The 14,341-nt window shown below is 48.0% G+C and overlaps 1 protein-coding gene across 1 annotated transcript in view; it reads right to left on the bottom strand.

Moving 5' to 3' along the window:
• The window catches only part of AHRR (aryl hydrocarbon receptor repressor), a 69,581-nt gene that overhangs the window by 51,346 nt on the left and 3,894 nt on the right, over positions 1-14,341 (bottom strand). Inside the window, exons 2-3 of the mRNA XM_081132563.1 lie at positions 9,601-9,672; positions 2,479-2,660 (exon numbers count right to left, since the gene is read on the bottom strand). Of these exons, the coding sequence (XP_080988689.1) occupies positions 2,479-2,660; positions 9,601-9,662 (244 nt within the window). The 5' untranslated portion in view covers positions 9,663-9,672. The remainder of the gene's footprint in view (positions 1-2,478; positions 2,661-9,600; positions 9,673-14,341) is intronic.

Below are 14,341 nucleotides of genomic sequence, written 5' to 3'. Positions count from 1 at the left end.
AGGACAATGCCGAGTGTTAATGCCATTCAGGTGCCCTCTCCAGCATCCCCACAGCCAACACCCTTCATGAGGGGCATCTGAGATGCGTGGAGACCACAGGGTCCCTGTGGTGAACTGTCACAGGCACCCATGACAGCCCTTCCTCCCTGAAGGGACACAGGAGGGCCAGTGAGAGGCCTGTGCAGAGCCCCTACTCCAAGCCAGAAGGCCGGCCACACCCCTGGTCTCCTCAAAGCCCCCCAGGACCTGGCAGCCAGTGCTGAGCCCACAGAGGACCTGGAACAAAAACTGTTGATTTTTAATCTTGAAAGAAGCCTGATTCAAAACTACTTGAGGAGATGTCATTTTCAGCTTCATACACAGAAGCCCAAAGCCCATCAGCCCACCTTACAACAGCACCAAGCTATTTTCAAGTCTGCAAGTTTTTGTGGGCTCATCAGAGACCCAAGGTCCCAGGGCATCCAATAACCCAAAACCTAAGGAAATAAAGGTGCTCCTGGGGACAAACAGGACACGAGCTTGATACTGTGGACACTGGGCAGGAGAATTCAGACACAACTCAGACATAATTCTGAATGTGGGACTGGAACCCAGTGAGAGAACCCAGAACCCTGGCAGTTATACAGGTTTGAGATGGGGGCCTGCATCCACTGCAGCTGCTTCTCTAGGGATCTCACAATGCTCACAGAGAAGAGGGGGCCAGGCGAAAGTTCTAGTGCAGGCCGGGGGAGGGGCCGGCAGCAAGTCCATCACCATAGGGCCTAGTGAAATCCCAGTGCAGCTGGAGAAGGGACAAAAAATCCCTCTGGCCCTGGAGAAGGGGCCCAGACTACAGCGGGGAGGGGAAGAGCACTGAAGAGGGCCCACCAAGATGCCGGAACACCTCAGTGCAGCCTGCAGAGGGCACCTGGCCCCTTTTCTCCTGCAGGAAGCCCTCCAGCCCACACAACCCTCCTGGTGACCCCCACTGAATCGTCCAACCCCATGGCACCCACTGTTCTCTGCCATTCTCCAAACCTACTTTTCAGGAAGTGTTTTGTGAGCCTGTGCCTCTAGCCACTTGGGTCTGGGTGACAGACACTTGGACGCAGCCTTTTAACCCAAAGGAAAAGTGTGTGGTTCTTGGGGGAGGACTGACCTGGGCTGGGTGCTGGGTGAGCTCCAGGCCTGGGTTGCAAAATCTCAGTCCATCATCCCTGCCTAAGGTGCCCACAGGCATGACTATGGGGTGGACACAAGCAGGTGGCCCGGGGAGGCACAGGTATGCACGGGGAACAGGGACACCTCAGAGGAGCCCCAGGCATGGCTGATACCTCAGCCACCAGCACACAGGACCAAGTCCAGCTCAGCTCATCCCACAGCCACACAGCCTTGTGTGCTTGGCCTCCCCTGGGAGCAGATGGCCTTTCCATGATGGGACATCTCAGAGCAGCTCAGGACCAGCCCCACACTACCAACAAGGGGTCCACGTCCCAGAGCAGAGTGGGAACACAGATGGGTGGCCTTCACACAGAGGTTGGGAGGGAGCCAAGACCGCCATTCAGAGATCTCACACACAGCGGGGACTCTCGGGAGCCAGCAGTGGCCAGAGGATTTGGGGCTCCTGCTCCGTGAGAGGAAATGAAGGCCAAGGGGGCCCTATGGAGGAGGGATCGGTGATGGTGTCCAGCTGGAGTACATGGCAGACAGAGCTGAGTCCTCAGGAAAACTGCCCTCCCTCTCCTGGGGGGACAGAGAAAGCTAGCAGTGGGCAGGGGCTGAGTCTTACCCAGACACGTCTCAGCGCAAACTGCTCCCACTGCTGTGGGAGGTAGACAGACCTGCTTCACATGGTCTCAGGCCTCAGCCCTCACCTGCCATCCATCCTCACTGCAGCCCAAGGCGTTTTGTTCAGCACCATGAGGATGTACAAAAGGTGATGGCAGGAGGAGCAGGAACGCTACAGTTTGCTGTAGTCCCCACCCCTCCCTGTTGTCCACACAGGCCCATTTGAGACATTTACCTTTCCTGCTCCCGAAGACCTATCGTAAATTCATGATTTTGTAAGAAGTGCACACTTAATTCACTGGTAGTGGCAGTCACAGGTTTTAAAATAAGTGACATCCACATTTCTTTCTCAGGAGCTGAGCCGGCCACATGGAGAATGAGCATGACCTGGAGCGCGAGGTGCGGGAGAGCACCCAGGACAGCAGAGCAGCCACGAGCCCGGCCACATAGCCTTCACCACTCAGCACAGGACATGAAGCAGATCTGCCCGGTCCCTTGGAGCCCTGGGGCTGTCAGGAAGTCCCAGGGCCCCAACAGCGAGTGAGTCAAGAGGGGGAGGACCTGCCAGAGCTGCTCTTGTTAATCAGCATTCAGCGAATCCTCCTCTAAATGGTTACGCAGGACAAGAGGCACCAACTGGTCCAGTCCAGCAAAGAGGAGGAACCCAGGCGAGACCCAGCTGGGCACAGGAGGACACGGGTAAGAGCCTACCTTGGAAGAAGCTCTTCACCCTGAGGTAGCTGACGCTGAGACGCAGGACCGAGAGCTTATCCAGCTTCGAGACGACGTCGGGTGGGAAGGGCAGCAGGCTGGCCAGGTGGTCCAGCTCGGCGTTCAGGCGGTCTCGGTGCCGCTTGGAAGGGTTCGACTTCTCAGCCCCCGCAGAGGGCTTCCTGTGGGGAAATGACTACAGTCAGGCTCGGGTGACTCTACCAGGGCCCATCGGCCACACAGGTGGAAACCTGTCCCTGCTTCAAAATGGAGCTACCACCAGGAAAAAAGTGCTGAAACAAACTAAAGCTCACCCATTCCTGAAAACATATATGCTGAGAATCTGAAACCACACCTCAGGGACTATATCTCATCACTGGGAGGGCATGAACAGAGATGAAGAACCGGTGGCCTGGAACGTGGCTTGGTGCAAGCTGTGTGATTCCAGCATGGCTCTTGACTTCTCTGTGCTAATATTCCCAGAAGTGGGAGGACAGCTGGCGCTAGGCTGCATTTGCTCAGCCTCTTTTAGTAATTTCTCGGTGTCTAAACACACAGCTTTCTTAGGACCTGGACTTCTAGCCCTGCAGTCCAGGTGCAAGTGGCCCCTCTGGGCCTCAGTTTCTCCTCTACACGGTGAGGTTGAAAGGGGGTGAGGCGAGGGTAACTGAGGAACCCTGGGCACCATGGGTGCTGTCCCGCCTACTCCTCCAAGGCCTGAAGTCAAAGGCTGTGCCACCACGCACATGGGCATGGCCCTGGCTGCTTTCTCCTCTTGCCCCAAAACAGATCTGCTCTCCCCTCAAAGGGGGTGTCCCCTGCCCACCCTCCCTGACCCCAGACCTCGACCTGCCTCACAATGACCTTCCTCATCTGCCCCTCTTGCCCCCAGGATGACAGTCCCCTTCATCTGACCCTATTTCCCACCTCACAGAACAGCTTCTCCCATTTGTCCTTCCCAGCTCTCATCACAGGAAACCTTCTGCCCCTAAAGGCAGCCAGAGCACTGGAGCTGCTGGGAGGCTCCCACTGCCTTTAGGGACTTGGGTCTCTTATCCAGAAGTTCCTATTTTCCTATTGTGTGTTCTCTTGTAAGTACATTAAACAGTCTGTCCTCTCTGTTCTGTCTACAAAACTGTCCCCCGAGCTGTCTGAGGGCCTCTGCCACAAGAACCATGACAGAACCTGCAGCCCCAATCCCAGAGTCACTTCATTTTTTGGTTGAGATATAATTCATATAACATTAAACTAACCTATTTAAAGTGTATAGTTTGGTGCCATTTAGTACATTCACAGTGTTGTGTAGCCACCACCTCTACCAGGGTCCAAAACATTTTCTTCACCCCCAAATAAAACTGATACCCAGTTTCTCCCCATTTCCCCTCCTCTCAGCCCAGGAAACCACCATGTGCTCTCCGTCCCCATGGATTTCCCTGTTTGGGAAATTCACATAAATGGAACCACACAATGTGAGGCTTTCATGTCCTGCTTCTTTCACTGAACATCATGTTTTTAAGAGTCAGCCATGGTATAGCATTTATCAGAACTTCATTCTTCTTAAGGCTGAATAATGTTCCTCTGCTTGGATTTACCACAGTTAATTTATCCCCTTGCCAGCCCAAGCACATTTGAGTCACTTCCACTTGGTGGGTGTTGTGAATATGCTGCACAGACATACATGTCCAAGTTTTCACTTGTGTTCAGCTCCCTTGGGCATAGCCCTACAGTGGAATAGCTGGGTTGGTATGTAATTCTTTGTTTAACTGTTTGAAAAACTGCCAAACTGTTCCCACGAGGGCCATACCACTTCATAGTCCCAACAGGAGACTCTCAGTTGCTCCACATCCTGCCGACACTTGTGATTTTCCTTCTTATTCTAACAGACATTCTCGCTGATGTGAAGTGGTACCTCAATGATTTGCATGTCCTTAGTGACCAATAATGTTGAGCATCTTTTCATGTGTTTGTTGGCCATTTGTGTATCTTCTTTGGAGAAATGTCTATTCAATTCCTTTGCCCATTTTTAATTGGGTTATTTGTCTTTTATTGTTGAGTTGTAGGAGCTCTTTATATATTCTAGATACAAGTCCCTTAGCAGATATATAATTTTCAAATATTTTCTCCCATGTCTTTGGTGATCTTTTCACTTTCTGCTGTGTTGGGTTTATTTTTTGTTTTTTCTTAATGAGGCCCCTACTCCAAATTTACTCACACCATTAGCCAAAATGTAAGTACACAAGAGACTGAGGATAAACTGAGCAGACTCCAGTGTGGACAGGCACTTCCTGGCCAGAGAAGAGGCCCACCCTGTCAGTGAAAGACTCCCACCATGTGTCCCCATAAACAAGGCAGCACCAAGGGGAGGTGTGGGTTCAAAGAAGAAGAGAGATTCCAGAAAATGGGCAGGAAGCCCTGGCTCAAATTTCACCTCTATGTAGACCTGGGGGAGCAGTCGCCCACCTGCCTCCCCAGAGAGCACATGCCTGAGAATGAGCTGAGTGTGACTATTCTCCTACCCACCCCCATGGGCCACCTAGGGGATGGGCACTCACCTGCTAAAGAAACAGGTGTCAGAAGAGCTTGGCAATCAACACTGTGTTCCTTCAAACTTTCTCAGAACATCTGGCTTCCCCCTGATGCAACTCCTCCACCCCACTCCTAGCTCCAAGGGCCAGGAACCACCCATCCTACACCCAAGTAGATGAGAAGAAATGCGGTAAGGGGCACTGGAGAAAGCTCCAATCCCCCAGGACACAGACTCAGCAGGAGGCGATGGGGACAAGGGACCATCAGCACAGAAACTGTGCAGGAGGAGCCACAGCCAACTCAGATGGAAGGAGAGTTACAAAGGAAGCCTTGACACCAAAAATATGAAATTCTTAGGAAAAATCTAGTGAAAGACATTCCAGACACCTAAACAGAAACTATAAAAATATTGTTGAGAAAAAATTTTAAAGACCTAAATAACAAAAACATATACCATGTTCATAGATTGGAAGACTCTATATTGTTAAGGTGGCAACACTCCCATAAGCTGATATATAGATTCAATGTAATCCAATTAAAATTCTAACAGGCCTTTCTACAGAAACTGACAAGCTGATTCTAAATTTGCATGGAAATGCAAAGGACCTAGAACAGCTCATTAAAAAAGAACGAAGTTGGAGGACTTATCCCACTGATTTTAAGCCTCCTCTAAAACTACAATATTCAAGATGATTTGGTATTAGAAACAAGATAGAAATAAAGATCCACAAAATAGTCTAGAAATAGACCCACATCTTTTCGGTCAATTCATTTGACAAAGATACTAAAGCAATTCAATAGAAAAAGAAAAGTCTTTTCAATAAATGGTGCTGATCAACTGGACATCCATGAAAACAAGTGAACATCAACCCTTACCTCACACTACACCCCAAAATTAACTCAAAACACATCATAGACCTGAACCCATAACCTACAGTATAACTTTACAAGAAAATACGGGAGAAAATCTTAGTGACCTTGGGGTGGTCCCAGACTCAAAACACACACAAAAAATCATAAGAGAAAAAAATTGATAAATTGATCTTTACTAAAAATTTTTAAATGTCTTTTGAAAGTCACCTTTACAAAGATCAAAAGTGAAGCCATAGATAGGAAAAAAATATTAATAAGAGCTTGTATCCGGAACATGCAAAGAAGTGTTACAACTCAGTGAAAAGACAAATAACCCAATAAGATATAAAAATTATTTAAGCAGACACTTCACCAGGGAAGATGTGTGGTTGGCAAACAAGCACCTGAAAGGTCCTCAACACCAGCAGTCAGTAGGGAAAGGCAGGCTGAGCACAACAGGACCCAGCAGAAGGGCAGACACAAAGGGACTGGAGTTCCAGGTCCTGGACAGAGTGCTTAAGAGCCAGGAGCTCATGTACTGCCCCCAGATGTAAACAGTGCAACTGCTTCAGAAACAGTTTGGTGGTTTCTTAAGAAGTTAAACACACACCCACTGTATGACTCAGCAGTTCCACTCGTAGGTATTTATTCAAGAGAAGTGAAAACACATCCACACAAAGACCTGCACACGTTTGATGTTCACAGCAGCTTCGGTCCCAAAGGCCCCAAATTGGGATCAGCCCAAGTGTCCGTCTACAAGTGAACAAACAGACGCGGAGCTTCCCATCTGGGGCACGACTCTGACGCACACACCATGGAGGAATCTCAAAGTCATTCTGCCCAGTGACGGAAGCCAGACACAACGGCAGGCCCAGTCTGTGGGATTCCATCTATAGAAACTTCCAGGAAATGCAGACCAGTCTGCAGCACGGAGCACATCAGAGGTTACCTGGATGAGGTACGGGAAGGAATGACAGGGAAACTCTGGGAGTGACAGGCATGTCTGTGACCTTGGTTTCAGCAACGTTTTCACAGGTGTTTACATAGGTCAAAACCAATCGGACTGTGCACTTTCAATCTGTGCCGTTCAGCGCACTTCAGTTATAGTCCAGTAAAGGTGGAAAATGCAGATGACAGAAGGGAAGGCCCACTGCTCACCCCTGTGAGCTCAAAGTGCCACCCCGGGAGAGCACAGTCATGCAGCACCCAGAAGCCCCATGGGACCTGACAGCTCCTGGTCCACTCTCTCTGCATCCACTCTCTGCATCCAGCCCCGAGAAAGCCTCTCAGGAGCAGGTTCTGCCCCCGAGCCAGGCTTCTGTGGGTCCAGCCAAATCCTACCTCCTCTGTTCACCCCATGCTCCCCGACTCTCATCACCCACTCCTTCCAGGGGAAAGATGGGCAATCACAGACCCCTCACCCACCACCGCTCCAGAGGGCAGGGCCAGACCATAGCCCCACAACCCTCTGGTGTGGCAAGGAGTCTAGGACCGCAGCTGGGATGCAGGGATGTAGCTCACACCCAAGGAGGGGCTGCGGGCTCGGGTGCCCTGTGTTCAAGCATCAAAAACAGAAGTTGTCTGGCCCCAGTTTCCTGGAACATGTCCCTGTGGAGATGCTCAGAACACATGCACACACCCAGCTGCTCCCCGTGAGCTTCTCAAATCCCAATTCTAAAATGCTCGATGTCACATCAGTGAGGAAAATAATGATTCTTCAATAAAACTGTTAAGAACAACTGGTGGTCACAGCAGAAAAGAATGAGGTGGATTCAGACCCCACTTCTTACTCCAGGAAAAATTCTAAGGGCTCAAAAGTTTTAAATTTTTTTAAGGAATCCATAAAAGTTGAGAAGAAATATTTGCAAAATTCTCTTAAAAACGTGAAGCAGAGATCTTTCTAATCGTGACGTAAAATTAATTAACCACAAAGGAAAAGATTAATACATTCAACTTCATAAAAATTAAATTTTTCTGCATGGCAAAGAACACCAGAAATAAATTAAAACTGGGGGAAAGTATTTTAAACACATTCAAGAATTAGTCTCCCTAGTATACAAGTTCCCAAGGATCAAGAAGCACAAAAACATTAACGAGTTAAAGGAAAAATGAGCAAAAATTTTCAACACAGACAGTTCACAGAGAAGGAAATACAGTGGCTCTTAAACCTCACTTGTGAGAAAAGCATACAGATTACCAAAGTCTGAACTACACCATGTGCCCAGGCTGGGGAAGAGGCACTTCTTGAACGCTGGGGAGCTTGGTGACCCGCCAACATCACCAATGCCCACACCGGTGACTGAGCAATCCCACTTTAGGCATGTGTGTGCATGTGGGGCCTGGGCCTTGATTTTCCTTCTTGCAAACTGATAACCTGCCATTGCTCCATGGGTGCTGGCAGGAGGCACAAGTCTGCGCCCCTCTGCCTTGCCCTCGTCCAGGTGCACATAGCTCCGTTCTCCCGCTGCCTTCCCCTGCAGGCCATGCTGTGCCTGTGCTCCAGGCACCCACCCCACTTACGGCCTGTGCTGCCCCGATGCCACAGTGGTCGCACGACAGGCTGAGGTGACAAATCCACTTGCTGAAGTCCAGTCTCACAGGCCTTTCCTGCCTATCCTTGGGGCTGGTGGTGCCATATTCCCAAGACCCTCCCACAGAATCCTGCAGCTGCCAAATTCCGGGGGGTGGCCCGGTCACAGAAACACAGACCCACACACAGACGCTGCTGTAGGTGTGCACCCACACACACAGCCCATGCACACACAGTCACTCGGAGCTATATCACACACATACACATACAGCTGTATTGCACACACAGCTGTATTACACACACAGCTGTATTACACATGTGCACACACAGCTATTACAAATAGCTGCATTACACACATGCGCACACAACTGTATTACACACATAGCTGTACTACACACACTCTCATACACAGTATTACATACATGCACACATAGCTGCATTGCGCACACGCTCACACACACCCACAGCTGTATTATACACACACCCCTGCTGACGGTGGATACCTACAGGACCCCTGTTGGAGGAGCCAGAGGTAGCCTGTGGGCCTCTGGGATGCCACTCTCCACTGACTTCCCAGCGGGGCACCCTCCAAACCCTGTTATTCCTGCAGCTACCACAGATCTTGCACCTCTGTGGCCCAGAGCTCCTCTGGGCCAGCCACAGGCATGTAGAGGGACCATGAGCAGTGGTGATGTGTCCTGGGAGCAGCAGGGGTCCTGGAGCCATCTGGGGGTAGAAGGGGTTCCGGAAGCCCCCAGGCAGGAAGGATGAGCCCCCCACGGTCTCCTTTCGCCAGTGGTGAAGCTCTCAAAGGAGTGCTGGGTTCGTCCTCACTGAGGACGGGGTGTCACTGGGGCAGAGAGGGAGTCAGGTGCTCACCACTGATAGGGGTGATGTCACAGCCCTCCATGTGGGCTTTTGGCCAAATAAGTGTCACTGGGCCTCACCTCACCTTCCATCAAAGTCAAAAGAGCAGCCGCAGCTGGTTCTGCCATCAGCCACCACCTAAGGGAGGGCAGCAACAGCCTCGTGCTGCAGGAGCCACATGCACACCACCAGCCAGGCCTCGGCAAGTCCCTCCGTCCCTCAGGGAGGTGGGACCAACACCTCCCCCTCCCTCACTTGGTTCCTAAAATTCACTTTTGCCAACAAGAACGCAAACGCCTTCCGCCTTCGTCAGTACCAATCAGCAGAGAGAGAAGGTGATACGTTACTGTTTCTGGATGGGCTTCCTTCGCTTCCTCCCGGCGTACATGCACTCCCCTGGCGGGATCATCGTCTTTGGCCTGGAAAAGAAAGGAGCACCGAGTTGGTCACATTGAAGAGGTCCCAGGGCCCGCTTGGCTCACCAAACCACCAAAGGCAGCAGTGTCAGCTGAGGTCCCTGTGCCGGGATCGAGGTGTCATGCCATCCCGCTCCCCCACTGGGGTCCCTCCATCGCCACGCAGGCAAGATGACCCACAGCACTTCCAGCACAAGCCTGCACTGCTCACGCCTCCTCTCACTCAGCACAGCCCCGGCGACATCTTCCCTTCGATGGGCAGCATCACGGTCCCCCAGCCTGGCCGAGGACCCACATCGCCGCTCCCCACAGAGAACAGCCCTGTGCTCTTGAACCTGGCTCTGAGAGCCTTTCGATAGACAAATGCACTGGGCCTGTCATCACAACACAGACACCGGTCCACATGGCCCCCGAGAGCAGGACACGCAGCCAGGGCAGAGCGTAAGGGCTCCATGTGGGCCCAGCTGCGTGGCCTCAGTGGCCTTTGTGGTGGTTCTCTTTCCTCTTCCCATCTCCCCCTTATGGCCCTGAACTTCTGGGCCAATAGGCTTCTTCTTTTCTGTGTAAAATCTCCCACTTTGGCCACTAACTCACAGCTGCACCCAGCCTAGCTGACCAAGCCCGCCAGCCTCCACCAGCACTGCCGGGCACAGGTGCCTGGATTCGAGCAGCGGCCCCTGAGGGGCGGGCACACTATCTGTGTCCTGAGGCTGCTGGGTTGCCCATCACTTCAGGCTTCTGTGCAGTGAGGACATCTGAGACCTCCCATGTCCTGCAGGTGAATGTGCAGTGACCACACAGTGCCAGGTTCGGGGCCAATGGACGAGGCGAGGAGGTCAGGAGCCCTCACCTGGCCTCAAGCGTGTGCAGCCTGGAAGACTCGACACAGAGCTCCACCCTGTGCAGAAAGTGCGCGAGAATATGGGAAATGTGTCCTGGACCCACTTTAAATACAAGAAACACACTCTGAATATAAAGATACAAGTAGGTAAAGTAAATGGATAGAAGAAGACACACCATGCAAACGCTAATCACAAGAGGCTGCAGGAGCTGTATGAGTATCAAACAATGTAGGCTTCAAAAGGGGATATTCCCAGGGACAAAGAGGGCTATTACATAATGACAGGTGGTTCAGTTTTCCAAGAGGACACAGCAATCCTAAATGTACATGCACCTAACAACATGTATATGTAAAAATGCATGAAGCAAGAGCTGACAAAACTGAAAAGATGATTAAGTCACCGGAGACTTCAACATTGTTTTCAGTAATCAATAGAACAAGTAAAACCAAAAGAATACAGACCATCCAAACAACAGGCGTGAACTAATTGCAACTTACAGAACACTCCCTCCACCGACAGCAGAGTATGCAGCCTTTGTACACAGAACATTCATCAAGATGGACTATATTCTGTAAATTAAAACAAATTTAAAAGAATAGAAATTATATAAAGTATGTTTGTTGACAATTACGAAATTAAACTAGAAAGACATATCAAAAATTCCCAAATGTTTAGAAAGCAACCCATTTCTAAATAACCATAGGTCAAAGAGAAAGTCTCAAGGAAGTTTAAAAGTCTTTTGGACTGCATGAAAATGGAAATATAACATATCACACTTTCTGGGCTACAAGCTGAAAAGTACTTTGATAGAAACTGATAGCATTAAACATTATATTAGAAAAAAGGTCTCAAGTAAGTAATCTAAGTTTCCACTTTAAGTAACCAGAAGAAAAGAAATCCAAATCAAGCAAAAAGATGGAAACAATAAAGGGGGGGGGGGATCAATGACATTTAAATAGGAAAAAAGAGAAAAATCAAAGAAACCAAAAATTGGTTCCTTGAAAAGATCAACAAAGTTGATCAAGGAACAGAGACACAAAATACCATCAGAAATGAAAGAAGGGACATCACTATAGACCCCACACACACTAGAAGGAACATAAGAGAGTGCTGCTATGAACTTAGTTGCGTCTCCCCCAAATCCATATGTTGAAGCCCTAATCCTCCATTTGACTGTATTGGAGACAGTGCCTTTCAGGAGGTAATTAAAGTTAATTTGGGCCATGAAGGTGGAGCCCTGACCCAGTAGAACCATCGCCCTGGTAAGAAGAAAAAGTGCTCTCTCTTTACCATGCGAAGGTAGCCATCTACAAGCCAAGAAGGGGCTCTCACTGGAAACAAAATCAGCTGGCATCCTGAACTTGAACTCCCAGCCTCCAGAACCATGAGAAATAAATTTCCATTGTTTAAGCTGCCCAGTCTACAGTATTTTGTTATGGAACCCCAAGTTGACTAAGACAAACACTATCTGCACAAATCCAATAATTAGAAAAAGTGGACAAATTCCTTGAAAGACACAAACTACTAAAACTCACTCAAGAAAAAATAGATAACCTGTTTATTCCTATATCTATTCCAACAACAACAGTTTCATTGGTAAATTCTACCAATTTAAGGAATAAATAATACCAATTCTCTAAAACCTCTGGCAGAAATTGAAAATAAAATAAAAAATTGCCAATTTACTTATAAGTTCAGCATCACCCTGATACCAAAAAGCAAAGACATTTTGAGACGAGAAAACTACAGACCAATAGCCCTCATGAACACAGACATACAAATCCTTGATTAGATATTAGCAAATGGAATCCAGAAATATATAAAGAGGACAATACATCACAAGTGAGGTTTATCCAAGAAATTCAAGGCTGCTTCAACATCCAAAAATTCATCAATGTAATTCATTATATTAATAAACTAAAGAAAAAATACATATGATCATCTCAAGATATACAAAAAAGCTTTTGACAAAATCCAAATCATTCATAATAATGAATAATTCTCATCAAACTAGTAATGGCTAATTAACTTAATTAACCTGAGAAAGAGCATCCAAAAAAAAGCCTGCAGCCAACATTCCACCCAACAGTGAAAGACTGAGCATTTCCCCTAAGATAGAACAAGGCCAGGACATCCTCCATCCCACTTCCATCAAACATCTCTTGTGCACCAGTAAGGACAACAAAGTGACAAAGAGAAACGTCATGAAGCCAGGAAAGGAAGAAACATGCTCTGTGTTCACAGGCACACGGTTGCACATTCCAACAATTTTACTAAGACAAATATCTTATAACCAATAACTGAGTTCAGCATCGTCACAGGGTAAGAACAATACACAAAAGTCCACTATGTTTCTACAGACCAGCAAGGAACAATCTGAATACAGATTTTTTAAAAACATTAAAAATTATGTACTTAGGTATTTCAGGAGGTGTAACTGGGGCTCTAAAGAATAGGATGGTAAAGGAGGTAATGGGGGAAAAAAATAAGTAATAATAGCAGAATTTTTCCCTCAAATGTAATGAAAACTGTAAACCTACAAATTCCAGAAGATCAATGACTCCCAGCACAAGAAGCGTGAAGAAAATGACACCCGGGCACATCATAATCAAATGTTCATAACCAGCGATAAATAGAATAATCTTAACTGTCACCAGAAAAACAGTCATTGGGTAGAGAAACAAAGGTGAGAATGACAGCAGATGCCTTGGCAGAAACAGGTGCACGGGAAGACAATGGGGCACTGGCCTGAAAGCATGGAGAAAAAAACACTGAGACCTAGAACTCCACACCCTGCAAAAATACCTTTCAAAAATGAAGGTGAAATAAAGACTTTTTCGGATATACAAAAGCTGAAAGAATTCACTGCGGGCTGACCCACACTAGAAGAAATGTGAAAGGGTGTCTTCAGGCCAAAGGAAACTGATACCAGATGGTAACATGGAACACAAAATGGAACACAAAGCTCGGATTTGTTCTTGCTATTAAATATCTTTAAAAGATAGTTGCCTTTTTAAAAATAATGATAACAATGTTTTGTGGGGTTTATAGCATATGTAGATGGCAAGGACAGCACAAAGGCCAGAAGGAGAAGTGGGCTGGGGTAAGGTTCCTACACTACCCCTGAAGTGGTAGAACAGTATTGCCTCCAAGCTCCACATTCACCCTCCTCCTCTGCTCTGCACTGATGGGCTGGACCACTCAAGCATTTCTTCTTTGAAGTTAGCACAATATGTCACTGCCAGTAGAGGCACTGGAGGGATATGCCAAAGTGAGGGTCTTTGGGTTCCAGTGCTTCCAATCTTTCTATTTGTTTCTGCTCACCACTGCCAGAGGCTGGGACCCAATGAACTTCACCAGCCAGGGGGCTGAACAATACCTTCCCAGAGGAGGCCAGAGCCCAGGTTTGGGGAGGGCCCTCCACGTCCAAGTGTGACCCTCGACTTGCTCAGCCCTGGAGAACCCTTCAGGGTCCTCTTTTCACCTTTGCAGTTATCCTACTGTTGTATCTAGTACTTCTTTATATTTAAGTCTCTCAAATCACAAAAAAATTAAGTTAAGAATATAAAAAGCTAATTTTTTAAAGCGCATGTATTTTAGAGATACATACTGAAACACATATGAAAGAAATGATATATTAGGAGTTTGCTTCTACTATGTGGGAGCAGAGTGGGGTCTAAATGGAACTGGATCAGCCTATATGGATGGTTGGCCATCTATGCTGGCTGATGAATAAATTGAGCTCATTATAAAATCGTGTCCACTTTTATAAAAGATTTGAAAATATCCATAATAACTTTTTAAAGCACTAAAAGGAGAAAATTTGCCAT

The sequence above is a fragment of the Miniopterus schreibersii genome, assembly GCF_964146895.1.
Source record: "Miniopterus schreibersii genome assembly, chromosome: 3".
Classification (NCBI taxonomy): domain Eukaryota; kingdom Metazoa; phylum Chordata; class Mammalia; order Chiroptera; family Miniopteridae; genus Miniopterus; species Miniopterus schreibersii.
This window is presented reverse-complemented; position numbering and strand designations above follow the sequence as displayed.